Source organism: Xenopus laevis, chromosome 1L (assembly GCF_017654675.1).
Source record: "Xenopus laevis strain J_2021 chromosome 1L, Xenopus_laevis_v10.1, whole genome shotgun sequence".
NCBI lineage: Eukaryota > Metazoa > Chordata > Amphibia > Anura > Pipidae > Xenopus > Xenopus laevis.
The window spans coordinates 194,551,024-194,569,605 of record NC_054371.1 but is presented as its reverse complement, the minus strand read 5'-3'; the positions used below and the strand labels follow the sequence as shown (position 1 = coordinate 194,569,605).

Here is an 18,582-nt window from a genome sequence, read left to right as displayed (position 1 = left end):
TTGCATAGTGTCAACTACTAAGACCTCATTTGCATTAGTGTTCTCACATTGTCTTATGTCATAGGACACGTCATCACAATTAGTTACCTTGTAGCACTCAGCTTGTGTGATGTATGAGGAACCCAAACCATTGCTAGTCACCACAATATAATATTGACATTTATACAGATACTGAATAGACTGTCAGAGCATATATAGTTACATAGTCATCTACATAGTTAATTTGGGCGCCATCAAGTTTCACCCCTCCAAATGAAACCCAGCCCAGAAACTCAGAAAATTTTGCATTTACCACCACTCTTTGTAATCTATCCTTCTGCCAGTTCTCTATCCAATTACAAATACTATGTTCCAGGCCCATATGCCTTAATTTAACCATGAACCTTCTGTGTAGTACTGTATCAAAAGCTTTAGCAAAGTCCAAGTAGATAACATCCACTGCCACGTCAGAGTCGAGGTTCCTGCTCACCTCCTCATTAAAGGCAATTAAATTAGTTTGGCAAGATCAGTTATGCATAAAACCATTCTGGCACAAACTAATAGTATTATAATTTGCAATACAGTCAAATATTGTATCTCTTAATATCGCTTCGAAAAGCTTTCATACCACTGATGTCAGACTAACCAGCCTATAGTTCTGAGGCTGAGAACGGGATCCCTTTTTGAATAGTGTCACCACATTAGCAATTTTCCAGGCTCTCTGCACCATGCCAGACCTCAATGAATCCTGAAAAATTAAGCAAAGAGGTTTGGCAATCACAGAGCTAAGCTCATGTAGTACCCTGGGATGACTATCATCTGATCCCAGGCCTTTGTTTATCTTTATATGTTCTGGTCTCTTTTGAATTTCCTCTTGCGTGAACCATGCATCATTTGTTAAATTAATAGAATAAGAAGGAAACCTTCATTACTTGGGTCCTCATTTGTTTAGACAGATGAAAAATAACAGTTCAGAATCTCTGCTTTATCTCTGTTCTCATCAATCAACTGACCCCCTCTAACAACAATGGTCCTACCCCATACTGCTTATTTTTTTTTACTATTTACATATTAAAAAAATTATTTTGGATTCATTTTACTCCTTGCTGCAATGCCTTTTGCATATTGATTTAAGCTTGTCTGATAGTTTGCATGATTTATTGGCCTCCTTATACCTGGCAAACATTTCAGCTGTTCCGGCTAACTTGAAAGCCTTAAAAGCACATCTTTTATCAACCTCAACACCAACTATTCTTTCAAACCACAAAGGTTTTGCTTTGCAAAGATGTTCCTTGCTTACAAGGGCAATATACTGACATGTATATTTATTAAGCAGCATTTTCAAAACATCCAATTTTTCTTCTGTGGTTACCCCTGTGAAAAGCCTGTTAATATGTTGCACAGATGCTCTTATACTGGCAAAGTTTGCACGCCAAGTTTAGTATTTTAGTTTATCCCTTGTAGAGTTGTTTCTGCAATATAATCTCAAAGGAGACCATGCTATGATCACTATTTCCTAAATGCTCACACACACAAATGCTAGAGATGAGTTCAGTATTATTAATTTCCAGGTCCAAAACCAGTCATTCCTAGTAGGTTCTTGAACAAGCTGAAATAAAAAATTGTCGTTAAGCATATTTACAAACCTGTTTTTTCCAGATAGGCAACTCCATTACCCCAGTGAATGTCTGGATAATTGAAGTCAGCCATAATAATAATTTGACCTAGTTGTGAAGCTGCCTCCATTTGTAATAGTATTTGGGCCACAATCTCATCATTATTTGAGGTGGTTTGTAGCATACACCAATGATCATTTTCTTTGTAGTTTTTTGCCCAGTCATAATTTCAACCCAAAGAGATTCCACACCCTCCCTGATGCCCATGGTTATTTCTTTAGAGCACGGCTTTAATTCAGGTTTTACATAAAGACAAACTACTCTATCTTTTATAATCCCTCTGTCCCTCCTAAAAAACTGTGTAGCCATTTAAATTGACAGACCAGTCACATGGTTTATCCTACCAGGTCTTAGTGATACCAATTATATCATAGTTATTAGCGCATGCAATTAGCTCTCCCATTTTACCTGACAAACTCAGGTGGAGGTTACTACTGTACCCTCTGATATTATTTAGAATATTTAAAGGAACAATTCAGTGTAAAAATAAAAACTAGGTAAATAAGCTGTGCAATTTTTTTTAATATAGTTAGGCAAAAATGTAATGTATAAAGGCTGGAGTGACTGGATGTCTAACAGAACATAACACTACTTCCTGTATTTCAGCTCTCTAACTCTGAGTTAGTCAGCGACTTAAAGGGGGCCACATGGGACATACTTGATCCTCAAGATTCAGCTCAGATTCAAAAGCAACAGTTATGACCCACGTGGCCCCCCCCCTAAAGTCACTGATTGGTTATTGCTTGGTAAACAGCCAGTGGAAAACCAAGAGAGCTGTAAAGCAGGACGTATTGTTCTGTTATGTTAGACATCCAGTCACTCCAGCCTTTATACATTACATTTATGGCTAACTATATTAAAAACATTTTTTATTTTGCACAGCCTATCCATTTACCCAATTTTTATACTGAACAATTCCTTTAAGGAAAATGAAATTAGATGACAAAGGCCTCACTACTGGGCTGGTAGATGGAATTAACAACTTTAAAAACCCATGCAGAAGTGTTGTAATCTCACTGTTTTATTTTAAGAATTCACCCTTCATTGGCTGAAACTCTCATCCAAGTAGCATATATAATGGTCTAATTTATCAACTTTTCAGAATCAAATGCTATGGGCTGATTTTTGAACCCTTAAAGGGATACTGTCATGGGAAAAAAAATTTTTTCAAAATGAATCAGTTAATAGTGCTGCTCCAGCAGAATTCTGCACTGAAATCCATTTCTCAAAAGAGCAAACAGATTTTTTTATATTCAATTTTGAAATCTGACATGGGACTAGACATTTTGTCAATTTCCCAGCTGCCCAAAGTCATGTGACTTGTGCTCTGATAAACTTCAATCACTCTTTACTGCTGTACTGCAAGTTGGAGTGATATCACCCCCCTCCCTATTCCCCCCCAGCAGCCAAACAAGAGAACAATGGGAAGGTAACCAGATAACAGCTCCCTAACACAAGATAACAGCTGCCTGGTAGATCTAAGAACAACACTCAATAGCAAAAACCCATGTCCCACTGAGACACATTCAGTTACATTGAGAAGGAAAAACAGCAGCCTGCCAGAAAGCATTTCTCTCCTAAAGTAAAGGCACAAGTCACATGACCAGGGGCAGCTGGGAAATTGACAAAATGTCTAGCCCCATGTCAGATTTCAAAATTGAATATATAAAAATCTGTTTGCTCTTTTGAGAAATGGATTTCAGTGCAGAATTCTGCTGGAGCAGCACTATTAACTGATTCATTTTGAAAAAAAAAATTTTTCCCATGACAGTATCCCTTTAAAGACAATATTGGACAGCAGTAAAGTCAACTTAATACTGGCCTTTTGTTTCGTTTTTACTTTGGAAAGTTAAAAGTGATGGTCACATAATTTATAGGGGTGAAGGTTCTAATATAAAAGAGAAAATTGTCCCCCTCTTCATACACATAGGGGCACATTTACTATTGGTCGAATATCGAGGGTTAATTAACCCTCGATATTTGACCATCGAAGTAAAATCCTTCGACTTCGAATATCGGTCGAAGGATTTACCGCATTTCGAAGGAAAAAAACGATTAAATCCTTCAAATCGAACGATTCAAAGGATTTTAATCCATCAGTAGAACGATTTTCATTTGCTCAGAAATTGCTTAGAAAGCCTATGGGGAAATTGCTTAGAAAGCCTACGCGGTAGGGTTTAGGTGGCGAAGTAGTTAGTCAAAGTTTTTTTTAAAGAGACAGTACTTCGACTATCGAATGGTCGAATAGTCGAACTATTTTTAGTTCGAATCGTTCGATTCAAAGTCGTAGTCAGAGGTCGAAGTAGCCAAAAAAAATACTTCGAAATCCAAAGTATTTTTCATTCTAATCCTTCACTCGAGCTAAGTAAATGTGTCCCATAGAGTTCAGGATTCATCTTATACTTTTTAGATTATTTTTTGATCATTCATAAGATCACTATTAAATTAACACAGCATTGGTTCCTATATTCTTCACCAAAAAGTCATATCACATGGATATTTAAGCAGGACTATCTATAATTTTGCTGCATACAAAAAGCAAAAGACAGATTTCACAGCTCACACATGGAGACCTCCATAAATACATAAAATAGCATTGCAATTTTATTTATAAAACATGGGTTTCATGAAATACAAGTCTTTTTATAATTCAAAATACAATTTTTATTATAAAGAAATACTGCATGGTGGTTCTTATACAAAAGCTCCCCATGGCTCTGCTGCAAGTAATGTCAACTGTTGCACATTCAGCTGACCTTTAAGAGGAGTGGCTTGCATTATGATGCGCTATACAGGCACTTCATTCAGATTAAACAGAAGGAAACCCTATATTTCATATCTATAACACGGATTCTTTACAATGTTCTGGTATTATACCATTTTGCATCATATAGAAAAGAATACACAGCTTGCCTTCAACGTGCAACATTTCCAAGTTATTCAATTATCGTAGTATTTTTGAGAAATTTATATTTTCCCATTCTCTTTCCCTGGCAGTGCAAAACCAGATATGTTGAGGAAGATTCATTGGGTCTTATTGGAGATTCAGTACAGATCAATAATCCACTACTCATCATATCAACTTCTGGTAGGTTGCCAATATCACTGGGTAGAGGCATCATTTATTTTAATTCCAATTAATTAAAAGTCAAGCAGTTTAATTCCTTCATTACCTAAAATACGAGGGAAAATCAATAGGAAATAGCAGAAAAGCTGTGAACTACCCAGGGAAAAATGGTAATACAAATAATAATAATAATAATATAATGCTTAAACTGCAGGAGTGTTTAGCAGAATACTGTACTTTCAACAAATGTTATTACTGTCCCATGTTCCCCTTTAATGTTACCTTTAAAGGAAAAATATACCCCCAAAATGAATATTTAAGCAACAGCTAGTTTATATCATATTAAGTGCCATATGAAAGAATCTTACCAAACTGGAATATATATTTACGTAAAAACTGCCCTTTTACATTTCTTGTCTGGAATCACCATTTTGTGATGGTCTGTGTGCTGCCTCAGAGAGCACCTGACCAGAAGTACTACAACTCTAACTGTAACAGGAAGAAGTGAGGAAGCAAAAGACACAACTCTGTCTGATGATTGGCTCATGTGACCTAATAAGTATGATTTATTTGGTATGTTTGTGTGCACAGTGAATCGTACAATCCCAGGGGGTGGCCATTAATGTTTAAAATGGCAATTTTCGATTTATGATTACCCAACGGCACTACTAAAAAAGTATATTATTATGAAAATGGTTCACTTACATGAAGCAGGGTTTTACAAAGGAACTGTTTTATGCAATATCTTTTTATAGAGACCTACATTTTTTGGGGGGTATAGTTTTCCTTTAAGTGCACCAATATGAACGGTAACATGTTATTTTATGATACAAACAAGCCATGAATAATGAATAAAACATACATGTATAAACGGTGTTGTCATCAGTCATTACCTGTAGTGCCGTCACTTGTTTCGCATGACTTCACCAACTTGTGTATACATTTATGGGCTGTAAAACAAACTAGAAAAACGTTGGAATTTCATGACCTTTATAAAAGCACTTGCCCAGCAGCTCCATGCTTACTTCTAATATCTGTATATTCCACAGTACAGGTTTATTTGTTCGGGGCTCAAGTTACTCTTCAGGAAATAAAATGCAGCAACCCACTGCTATCTTACCTTACATTTAGCTAGACCTGCACATGTGCAGTACAGTCAAATCAGAAAATGTCTGGCTAGAGTGCAAGGGATTGATAATAATAATAATGGCAGGATGGTACTTAGATGACATAGCCATGCCGGTGCATTTTTTCCAGAGAGGAGGACTGTTGTCCCAAGGCAAAAGTTAGTGATCAAAGCCAAATTAAAGTGCATGACAAAGCCAATGTATCATTATGTTGCTTCTTACAGTAGCGATACAGCAGTCTGTACAGAGATTTGTAACAATTCCAGGAGAAAGCTCAGTGTAATTCCCCTGAAATATTTATTTTTTAAAGGAACAGTTCAGTGTAAAAATAAAAACTGGGTAAGTAAATAGGCTGTGCAAAATAAAAATGTTCTAATATAGTTAGTTATAATCTATAAAGGCTGGAGTGACCGGATTTCTAACATAATAGCGAGAACCCAACTTCATGTTTTTTCAGCTCTCTAACTCAGTTAGTCAGCAACTTTAAAGGGGGGCCAGGTGGGACATAACTGTTAGTGAGTTTGCAATTGATCCTCAGCATTCAGTTCAGATTCAAAAGCAACAGACGTGACCCATGTGGCCTCCCCTCAAGTCACTGATTGGTTACTGTCTGGTAGCCAATCAGTGGAAACAAAGAGAGCTGCGAAAGCAGGAAGTAGTGTTCTGGCTATTATATTACACATCCAGTCACTCCAGCCTTTACACATTTTTGCCTAATTAACTATATTAGAAACATTTTTTATTTTGCACATACCATCTATTTTTCCCAGTTTTTATTTTTATACTGAACTGTTCTTTTAAAAATAATATACCCCATCATTTTTTTTTTTAAAATTATCTGCTTAGTAAATTTAGAGGGCTAACTTTGTTCAAATTATTTAAGACTGTGGTGCAGCACCAAAAATGGTGGCCACCCAAAGGCATAATAAGACTATACTTGGATAACGCAATGCACCCAAAGATTGCTATTAGAGACATAATACATATTTAGCAGGCTATTCTGAAGACAAGAAGATGGCGCCCGTGAACTCCGATGCATGAATCTGCACCAAGGGGTTAGTAAAACGTTAGGGACATTTGCCCGGGGTAACACTTAGGCTGGGGGAGGCGGGGGGCTGTCTATGTAGGGTAGGGGTTTCTTAACTTTAGGGTTGAATTCTCCTTTTTCATATCAATACAAATGAAGAATCACTAGTATAGTGATATTCGACTACGGTCTCACAGGCAAGTGCTGGTATGCAGAAAGGGAATAATCTGTGCACAAAATAAGCTATGCATATGTAATATCAAATTAAAAATAACCAGTTACAATTGTGGCTTATGTTGCATTTAATGGAAGTTTTGCAGAGTATAACTACTTGAGAAAGCTTTAAAGGTTAGCAAAGGCTTTTCGTGTAGTGGTTGTGTTTTTGGTTTGAACCAAGACAGTGGGGGTCATTTATCAACACTGGGCAAATTTGCCCATGGGCAGTTGCCTATGGCAACCAATCACATTTCTGCATTCATTGTTCTATAAAAAGCTAATCACGGATTGGTTGCTATAGGTAAACTGCCCATGGGCAAATTTGCCCAGTGTTGATAAATGAGCCCTAGTGTTTTCTGAATCAAGACCAATTCTTTGCTTAAAAGTGCTGTGTGTGTAAACTACTACTAACACAAAGCTAGTTGCATTGCTCAGAAGAAAAAGGAGTTACGATATCTGACCCCAAATGTGCTATTCTGGTTTCAGTGGTTTACAAGCATTTCAAACCGTCAAACATGGTAGAAAGAAATAGTGTGGCAAAGGTTCAGTGCTAAATTTTAATTTTCTTTTTAATGGAAATGAACTTGCATGTTGTACAGACACTTATCTCTTCTTAAAGGAGAAGGAAAGGCTAAAATTAAGTAAGCTTTATCAGAAAGGTCTATATAAAAACACTAGTAATTTCTCAAAATAATGCTGCTCCGAGTCCTCTGTCAAAAGAAACACCACATTTCTTTCCTTCTATTGTGTACACATGGGCTTCTGTATCAGACTTCCTTAAACCTCCTTACAGGAACAGTTCAGTGTAAAAATAAAAACTGTGTAAATAGATAGCCTGTCCTGTACAAAATAAAAAATGTCTCTAATATAGTTATTTAGCTAAAAATGTAATGTATAAAGGCTGGAGTGAGAGGATGTCTAACATAACAGAACAACTTCCTGCTTTTCAGCTCTCTAATTCTGAGTTAGTCAGTGACTTTAAGGGGGGACACATGGGACATATCTGTTCAGTGACTTTGCAATTGATCCTCAGCATTCAGTTCAGATTCAAAAGCAACAGATATGATCCATGTGGCCCCCCTCAAGTCTCTGATTGGTTACTGCCTGGTAACCAGTCAGTGTAAACCAAGAGAGCTGAAAAGTAGTGTTCTGGCTACTATGTTACACACACAGTCACTCCAGCCTTTATACATTACATTTTTGCCTAACTTACTATATTAGAAATTTGTTTTTATTTTGCAAAGCCTATTAGCCCAGTTTTATTTTAACACTGAACAATTCCTTTAAGCCTCCAGGGCTAGGGCTTGAGCATGCTCAGTTTGCTCCTCTCTTCCTTTTCCCCTTTCCTCCTCCCCAACCTGCTGTAATCGGAGCCCAGAGCTATGAGTGAGCAGGGAGAAACTCAGGCAGAAAGTGATCTCACAACAAGTTTATATGGCAGCTGCAATCCTAAACTAACAGAGTTTCTAGAGTTGTTTGGTTTACTCAGGTATAGTAAAGCATTCTGCAGAATAAATAAAGTGTCATAGCTTGCACTATTGTGTTTTTTTTTTATAGCCAATAAACTACTTTGGTAGCTTTCCTTCTCCTTTAAGAACGTTTGCAGATTCCCATGAATTGTGACCTACTGTGATGATCTCCATTATCTTCCCTCAACAGCCAAAGGTGAAGTTTAACATCCAACTGGAAATCTCTGTTGCTCCATATATGAATCCAATTTGATCTAGGACTCCCTAGGTACATTCCTTGGATTACATTACTCCACTTACTGAGATACTTTTCCCTCTGTTATCTTTTGTGGATATGCAATAGGGATTCCTAGGAAGGACCAGGTTTTTCAATTGAATTTAACGAATGACTTGTGTTGGCTTTCATTAACACCTCATAGTAAAGGAAGTAAAACACTGGAGTTATTATTCCTACAAATACCATTATTGCAACTGCTGTCCACCATCCCAAGCTCCAGTCTGCTCCATGATAGGGATCCCTTTGTGGAACTAGTATTCGCTCAGGCTCAAAATGTTCTTGACTTAAGGCAGAGACAACTTCCTTAAGGCTCTCTTTCTTTGTGTCTGTGTTTTTTACAATATTTTCAATGTCTCGATCTACTTCTTGGAGGAAACTGCCAGCAGTCTCATAAGAACTGGGGCCAATCAGGGGATCACTCTCTTGGTGCTCTGGTGAAAGTTGTAAAGTAGCTGGTCTTGTAGCCTTTGCCTTCGGAGAAAAATGTGGCTGTGTCAGTACACTAAATCTCTTCACAGGAATTTTAATGGTCCGCAAAGCAAAGAAGTCTTGTTCATTGAGAAAGTTGTTGGCTCTTTTCAAATCTGCAACCTGTTGAAGCACAAACTGAAATTACTTAAAGGAAAACTATACCCACCGAACAATGTAGGTCTCTATAAAAAGATATTGCATAAAACAGCTCATATGTAAAGCCCTGCTTCATGTAAACAAACCATTTTCATAATAATATACTTTTCTAGTAGTAGCCCGTTAAGGGCATAACTGACAGCACTAAACATAGCTGTTCACAAAGAAAAAACCTTTTTGTACCTGTAGACATTGGGGTAATTACTGCAGTATCAGCTAAACTACTTTATTCTAAAAGAAGCTTGTTGGCCAATAAAATTATTCAGTTTCATCATTCATCGTTAAAGAAACAGTAACACCAAAAATTAAAGTGTTGCGAAGTAATTAAAGGAAAACTATACCCCCCAAACAATGTAGGTCTCTATTAAAAGATACTGAGTAAAACAGCTCATATGTAAAACCCTGCTTCATGTAAATGAACCATTATCATAATAATATACTTTTTTAGTAGTATGTGCCATTGGGTAATCATAAATAGAAAATTGCCATTTTAAAAAATAAGGGCCGCCCCCTAAGATCGTAAGATTCACTGTGCACACATACTAACCACATGTAAGGTCACATGAGCCAATTAACAGACAGAATTCTGCCTTTTGCTTCTACACTTCGTCCTGTTACAGTTAGTGTTGTAGTATTTCTGGTCAGGTGATCTCTGAGACAGCACAGAGACCATCACTTAAAGGCATAGTATGCCTTTAAGTAACCCAGTAATTAAAATAGCTAAGATGATACTCTGGGCTGTAGTTCTTGTTCCCTTAAAACTGCACTGGCCGGGGTATTTATGTAGGAAGTGACTCTCATCAGTCTTTTAACTCTTTTTTATTTCTTCTCTTTTGGTTCAAGGCAGGTTCATGTGCAACAGAGTGAAAAAGTCAAGTTTTAACTCTACTGCATGTAAGCACCAGAATGGGAGCAGATAGAAGATGGAATAAGCTAAAGAAGATGGCAGCAAGTAAATGCCTACAGAAATACCCCAGCCCGTGCAGTATTAACAGGAGCTCCTGCCCGGGATGTCATTTTTCCCCCCCAGGGATTATAACTTTAGTTATTCTTTAATAAAAGATAAGATGTATAGGCATATTAATCTAAGAAAAGTGCACCAAAGTGGCGGTTCCCAAACTTTCTCTTCACTTTTCCAGGATTTTAATAGGGATGCACCGAATCCACTTTTTTTGATTCGGCCGATCCACCGAGTTAGCGAAAGATTTGGCCGATTACCGAACCGAATCTGAACCCTAATTTGCATATACAAATTAGGGGTTGGAAGGGGAAAACATTTTTTACTTCCTTGTTTTCTGACAAAAAGTCACGCAAATTCCCTCCCCGCCCCTAATTTGCATATGCAAATTAGGATTCGGATTTGGTTCGGCTGGGCAGAAGGATTCGGCCGAATCCGAATCCTGCTGAAAAAGGCCGAATCCTGGCTGAATCCCGAACCGAATCCTGGATTCGGTGCATCCCTAGATATTAAGAAGTCTATTTTTCATAGGGTGAAATAGAGCTCTATGATAAATATGCTCCTAAAAATCATATCGAGAACAGAGAGATGTGACATTTCCATTTGGTGATAAATATGTCCCAAAATTTTCATAAGCTGAAAGCGTTAAATGCAAGTTTAAAAACTCGGGTCAGTGTAATTGTGTGACTGTAAATTATTGTAAGCTCTACAGGGGTAGGGACAGTTGTGAATGATTAAAATCCTAATGACACCTTTCTATACATACCAGTATTATTACTTCCTACAGGTCAGCATTACAGGACTTTTTTGATATTCCAACATACCCTGCCCTAATAAAGTGAGATTTACAGACCTGTTTCCCACACACTGCACTGTTAAAGGGGTTGTTCACCTTTGAGTTAACTTTTAGTATGATGTAGAGAGTGATACACACAAAAGTCGAAACAAAGGCACACTTCATTAAATGCTTCTGCAAAAATCAAAGATTTTTTGGGTGACGAGTCCCCTTTAAAGGTGAACCACCCTTATATGCAAAGGAATGTGTCATTCTGTGAAAGCTTTATTGAATATGTCAGCAGCATATGCAGAATTGGACTGGTGTGCACGTTATACACACAGATAATTGTACTAACAAACATCCCACAAAAAAAAATCACACCACCACCATCATAATAATATACAAATGGATGAACTTACAGAACAGCAGTATTGTAGTGCTATGGAATTCAAGGTGTCCCCTTCACATACATCTTTGCTTAAATATACAATATCGTCAATGCGCTCTTTCGATGTACTACGTCGTGTCTTCTCTCTCCCCCGGGGGCGCAGCTCAAATTCCTCCGCATCTTCTTCCAGCAGATCACTCTCAGCGTTGGCTAGTGCTGGAAACTGATAGTTGTGCCCACCTGAAGTCGCTAAAACGGACGCAGGTTTCACGTAACTATGAGTTGGAGTTCTGCCAGTCATCTTCAGAATGGCTTTGGGGGTGGGGTGGTATAAGAAGAGAATATTTTAATACAGACCTTTGGTATAGTGAGTATAGGTCATAGAGGACAAGCAGTAGAGAATCAATTTGAGAATACTTCATCAAAATGGCTCATAATCTACATTTTTTAAAAAGAGACATTATATGAATTAAGTTTGGATTTAAAACAAAACTTTCCTGCAGTTTGGGAATAGTATCTCTGCTGACAGCCTGTTATATTTGAATATATAATGCAAGCGTTATCCCATTTATTACCAAACCTGACACTTGCTAACTAGACGGCCGACAGGTACATATATGACACTTGCTATAGCCACCAGTGCAAACTAGCCGGCTGTCAGGTACAAATCTGACACTTGCTATAACCACCAGTATAAACTAGCCGGCTGTAGGGTACAATTATGACACTTGCTATAGTCCCCAGTGCAAACTAGCCGGCTGTCAAGTACAAATCTGACAGTTGCTATAACCCCCAGTGCAAACTATTTGGCTGTCAGGTACAAATATGACAGTTGCTATAACCCCCAGTGTAAAGTATTTGGCTGTCAGGTACAAATATGACACTTGCTATAGTCTCCAGTGAAAACTATGTGGCTGTCAGGTACAAATATGACACTTGCTATAGTCCCCAGTGCAAACTATGTGGCTGTCAAGTACAAAACTGTCACTTGCTATAACCCCCAGTGCAAACTATTTGGCTGTCAGGTACAAGAGAACAGAACGAGTTTGCCAGCTGTTTTGTATCAGAACTGAGCAGCTACACTAGTACAGATGAATTTGAGCAGTGCCGTAAAGTAGTCATACTCAACAGACATGCCGCCCAGCAGTCCCGCTCTTCCTGGGACAGTCCCGAATGACTGAACGCAGCCCGCAGTCCCGTAGCGTTGTTAAAAAGTCCAGCAGAGACGTGTACGTGTAGCGCCTTGACTCAATCCAGAGACCTAATCCCGACGTCACAAGTCTCCTCTCGCGAGACTGTGACATCACACGACACGTACGCAGCCGTCTTGGAGGGGAGTGTTGAGATGAGTGATAGACGGCATTAGTGTAGTAGCAGGGTGAGGTGCTGCTGGGAAATCTGTTGGAGATAAAAGAGAAAAAGTGGTTTATTTTGCAAGTGATTACCAGCAATACCCGCCACCACAAGAGCCTCTCCTCCCAATATTTAACCCCAAATGCGATTCATTTTTTGTTACTCCTCAAGCGTTTCCATTTATATCGGGGAGTCCCCCAAAGCACATAGCTTTCCTGGTTTCCGTCAGAGCCGGTATTCCCAGTTTGACCGGAAGATAAACGTTTTTGTACAATTGCTGCTGCTCAGAACCTGTTCACTCAAGTTGAAAAGGTCACATTTTGTTTTACAGTTTTGGAGACACAACAAGAGCTAATTTAGTTCACCGGCTATTTCTCATGTTTACCCCAAAACAGACTCATCATGTTTATTGTTTTGGCTCCTTTTTACTGGGGCGTCAGTGTTTTTATGTGCAATAAATGTGTCCCATAAATTGAGTGCGTGTTTCAAATTTAAAAGTAAAGCCTAAGGGGCAAATTCACGAAGCTCCGAACGCAAGTGTTACTTCACACCCATACGCCTGGCGAATTTTCGCTACGGACGTAACTACGCAAATTCACTAACTTGCGCAGTGTACTGAACGCTACCTTTTACGCTAGACTTCCTTCGCCACCTCAGACCAGGCGAAGCGCAATAGAGTAGATAGGGATTGCTTCAAAAAAAGTCAAATTTTTTTCTAAGTCCCAAAAAACGCTGGCGTGTTTTCTACATTATGGGTGATAGGCTGAAAAAGATCGAAAATTTTTGGGGCTCCCCTCCTTCCCCCCCCTACATTTCCTGACTCATGGCAACTTACCTACACAGTGTAGGGCAAAATAAAATTTTTATTTGATGTTTTGAAGGTTTCCCAGGCATTTGTAGTGATTCTACGTATTCCTCCATTGAAATTTGAATTTGGCGCCGTATGCAAATTAACCATCGCTAGCGTCGCTTCGCTTAGCGAATCAACGCTAGTGCAACTTCGCAGCCATACGATACCCCTGAGCGCAACTTCGGATTTTAGTGAATTTGCGAAGCGCTGGCGAAACTACGCCTGGTAAAGTGCGGCAAAGTTATGCCTGGCGCAACTAAGAATCTTAGTGAATTTGCCCCTAAGTTTCTTCGCTTGGAGTGGCCGAAAGAACTGTGCCAATTTCTGGAACATTTTCTGTGTCTTTCCATGGTTCTTTTGTTGAGGAATGTTTGCTTGCCACGGGCGGCTTAAATACTTTCCAAGTAAAAATGGGGCAGTCACAATACTCCTATCAAATTGGGTTTAGTCATAACAGATGCCTTGAAATTGATTTCTAGTTTTTTTTAACCCCCCCCATAAAGTTCGTTATAGCCTTCTGAAGTGAGTAAGCTGCCTTTTCTAGAAATTATTAAGGTCCTAAAGATGAATGTAATAAGTGGGGGTGATCCTACTAAACCAGGATAGATTGTGTGTTATGTAAGCAAAATGCCCTGTTCTCTTAGCTGGGCCTGTAAAAGCAAAAAAATAAAATCCCATTTTTACTTTCTTTAATGAAAAAAGAAACCTATCTCCAATATACTGTACTTTAATTAAAGAAGTCGACGTTTTATAAGAAACCTGACTGTATGCAGTGAAATTCTCCCTTCATTTACTGCTGTGGATAGGAATTGTCAGACGGTCCCTAACTGCTGAGCAGGGAAACAATCATACTTATGAACAGCAGGGGGAGCCCCCCCCCTTACTTCCCAGCCATGCAGAACTCAAGCAGCTTTGTTTATGACGATCCCTAAGCAGCCCAGACCACACTGAGCATGTGCACAGTCTTAGTCTTGCAAAGATGTTTAACAAACTTACAAGATGGTGACCCCCTGTAGCCAACTTTGAAAGCATAAATCATTTGTTTGATTAGGCCTGTGGTGCAGTAAGTTCAAGTTTATATTTAGTATACAAAATACAGCATTTCTAGCCTTATTCTGTTTTAGACTTTACATGCCCTTTAAAACAAGTCCTGCTAAGGATATCCATATTTCCATGTCCTTCTGCCTCATGAGGAAACTTTGGACGACTTTGGAAAACAAAGTGCTCCGAGTGCCTTCCCGCCGGCGATTTTCATTCTAGCCAGGCGACTAATCTCCCCTAATCTGCCAGTGTTTCTCTGCCCTAAAGGACAAGGTGGTGCTATCCACTAACGTCTCCCTGAATTCATTATCATATCATACCCATGCTGACCCTACATAACTTAAAAACATCTCAACCACTGGACACATATTGCGCATAATAAATCCATTTTTATTGATCTAAAGCAGTGATCCCCAACCAGTAGCTTGTGAGCAACATGTTGCTCTCCAACCCCCTCAGGGTCCTCAAAGCAGGTGCTTATTTTTGATAGAGCATCTTGTAAGTAGCCAATCACAGCCCTTATTTGGCACCCCAAGGGACTTTTTCATGCTTGTCTCCAAAAATATATATATGTAGATCAGCGCCAACGGCAACAGAGAAAGAAACAGAAACACAAAATAGTGCAATATGTTTCAATATCACACCACCACCCAGTGTCCAAGTTTTTTTCTGAGGTGTATTTCCCCTTTAAACTTCCACTCTTATTGGCGCCATGCAAAGTTCCTCCAGTATCTTTCCACCACTGTTTGGCTGAATTGCCTACTTATAAACTGTAGGTGTAATATATGGCCCATAGTATTCAGCAGGTCTCTCCCTCCTTCCCCTGTCAGCTTCTCATGTCCCCATAGAGAAATATAAATGCAGGTAGTGTGGCTCACAGGTAAAAAGAGGTTGGGGACTACAGATCTAAAGGGTATTACTTTGAAAGGCTCAAACAGAGATTCATTTTTTTTTGTTATCCTGGACCACTATTGCTCCCACCTTTGTTGCAGGCTGCATTACAGATACATCAGGACACTAAGTATTGATCATGACTCTACATGGGAAATCAAAAAGAAAGTAGATGAAACAGTCGTATATGGTCTTGACTCAAGAGTAATGAATGCCTCCACAAAAAAAAATTAATTACAGAACCCTCCAGAGTGCCTCTGTTTTACTTATTACCCAAGATTCACAAAAGCCTAGTGAATCCCCCAGGGCAGCCAACTGAATGTGATAGGAAAATATATTACTGGGAGCCGAAGCCAGATGGATTCATAGATGGACTTATAGATATGATGAAATAAATTGAATGATTCCAAAGGGTAAATGTCCAAATAGAATTTTTCTTCAGCACACCACTTACTTTTTTCAGGGTGCATCCACTCCCAAGCTGCCTCCAAGTCAGCCAAATTACTTATCTTGAATAACAGGATATGAAGCACACCATCCTCAGGCTTTGCCTTTAAAACATTTTATTTCAGCGGAATTCACACACACAGTTAATGTATCATTACAAGCTTTTGTAATCTGTGATATGTACGGTATAGGTGCCAAATATTTAATGGACTTTGTGAAGTAGATCCTAAATTTATGTTTTTGCTGTTCACATGACAATGTGTGGGGGGTAGTAGCTTAAGCTTAGGACTACACGGATGTTTTTTGCGTGATCCGACATGCTGCAACAAATCGCAGTGTGCAGCGTCTGCATCTGACAGTCGTGTCGCATCGGATCAATGTTGCGACTTCATCCGACATTTCTATCTCTTACCTTATTTCCGTCTCATGCGATTTCTCACATGTTTTTTGTTGCAGCATGTCGGGTCGTGACGAAAACATCTGTGTAGTCCTACCCTTATAAAGCTTTTTTTGTTCAGTCATTTCAAATTTCACCTGAAGAAAGTCTGAAGCATGTTGTTCCATAAATAAAGCAACAACTGCACGGATAAAAGGCTCTCCAGCTGATTTCTTCAAATGTATAATTACATTTGGGAGTGGCGATACCCTACTGGTGTGTAATGAGTCTTGTGAATACACTGTTACAGGCAGTAAAAGAATTGAGAATGATTTGCTCAGTAGCTTATGACAATACTTGCAATACACTCAAATGACCAGCAGATGTCAAACCACTATATTATATTTTACAGCACTGTTTATAACTGTGATGTAAAAAGTAGCACAGAAATAATAGAGTAATAAGGCTCTGTAGCACTTGTGTAACTTACACTGGTTTACTAGCAACCTTTGCTGTATCAAACAGCCAAAACAAATAGATCTTGAAATACAGTAGGTCAGATGATTATACTGCATTTATTGTACCTAATAAAAAAAAGTAGAATGCTGACAAAGCTGACCAAAAGTATACCAATTGAGCAGCCTAATCTTAATTAGCTGTATGACTCAATCCAAGAGCCATCACAATTTCAGTACACAAGGACATGCCGTTTCAGATGCCAAGGGAAGTTGTACCCAATACCATCAAAATTGACATAGTTGCACTCATGCTTTGATACTAATCAGCCTCAGTTGTGCTGGAAAATGTGTTATATGTCTTTTTCATGCAACTGAACCCTAATATCTATAATAAAATTCAAACCACTGGATACTTTAGCTTTCTCAAGTTAGAATTTTAGTAAACCTGCCCATATAGACCAACAACTTAAATTATACATAGAGCCTCCTTCTGAACAGGTTGCATTTTTCTCTATAATCTTTATAGCTGCAGTTGCCACTTAATATCATTAAGTAACTGGATTCGTTTGTCATCTTGAAATGAAAGTAACAGCTTGGCTTTTAGTTTTTAGGCATTTTATTCATCATCGTCCAAGCACCACAATGAATTTGGGTAAGACAGCAGTAAGCCATATGTTTGTTCGTCACAGCTATAACTCAATAATCATGCACTATGGGGCAAATTTACTAAAGGGCGAAGTGACTAGCGCAGGCAAAAAATTTTGCCAGCGTGACGTCATTTCGGTACTTTCCCCAATTTACTAACGGGCGCAAGCGTAACTTTGCTAGCAAAAGAGACTGACTCTAGCGCTCATTCGCACTCAATTGCCAGGCGAAGTTGTGCTCTGGCGAAGGGACGTAACTGTGCGAATTCACTAAGATGCGGATTTAACTGAACGTTACCTCTTGCGCCAGACTTGCCTGCGCCACCTCAGACCAGGCGAAGTGCAATAGAGAAGATAGGACTTCCTAAAAATTTATTTGAAAGGTCCCAAAAAACGCTGACGTCTTTTCCTTTTTTCAGGGTGATAGGCAAAAGCTTCCCCCCTACATTTCCTAACATATGGCACATAAACTATACACTGGGCTCATGTGTAGGGCATTATAACAACTCTAATTTCTTTTATTAAGCTTCCCTGGGCTTGTGTAATTTAATGTATTTGCTGCAACATATATGTCCATTAACTTCCCACCATATGCAAATAAGCCAACGCTAGCGCAACTTCGCCAGTGTTCGGCACCCTGGACACAACTTTGCATGTTAGTGAATTAGCATTGTCTGAGCGAATTTTGCCTGGAGAAGTGTTGTGCTGCCCCCAAATGTCTAAATACTGGAATTTTTAGGCCATATCAAAACACAAGAAAAGATGATAAAAGCATGTACTTGGTCTTTGGAAGAAAATACTAACAATTCCCAGCAAGATATACAGTAATTCATAAAAATATAAACTTATGGATTGGCACTAGGACTGCCACTAACCAGAGTTGAATAGTCTCATGTTAATTAATTTAAAACAGAAATGACATCATTGTACTGA

General features: G+C 38.8%; 1 protein-coding gene across 3 annotated transcripts; it reads right to left on the bottom strand.

Annotated features, from left to right (window-relative positions):
* Positions 1 to 8,594: 8,594 nt before the first annotated feature.
* Positions 8,595 to 13,309, bottom strand: lysmd3.L (LysM, putative peptidoglycan-binding, domain containing 3 L homeolog). 3 transcript variants are annotated; one of them, XM_018264706.2, is made up of 3 exons: positions 12,719 to 13,309; positions 11,621 to 11,901; positions 8,595 to 9,429 (listed from the first exon to the last, which is right to left on the bottom strand). In XM_018264706.2, exons 1-3 carry the CDS (start codon positions 12,891 to 12,893, stop codon positions 8,911 to 8,913), a joined length of 975 nt encoding a protein of 324 aa, XP_018120195.1. In that variant the 5' UTR covers positions 12,894 to 13,309; the 3' UTR covers positions 8,595 to 8,910. The 3 variants fall into 3 exon arrangements, with proteins under 3 accessions (XP_018120195.1, XP_018120198.1, XP_018120202.1); XM_018264709.2 differs by having other exon boundaries at positions 12,714 to 12,854; XM_018264713.2 differs by having other exon boundaries at positions 12,723 to 12,846.
* Between the last annotated feature and the right edge of the window lie 5,273 nt (positions 13,310 to 18,582).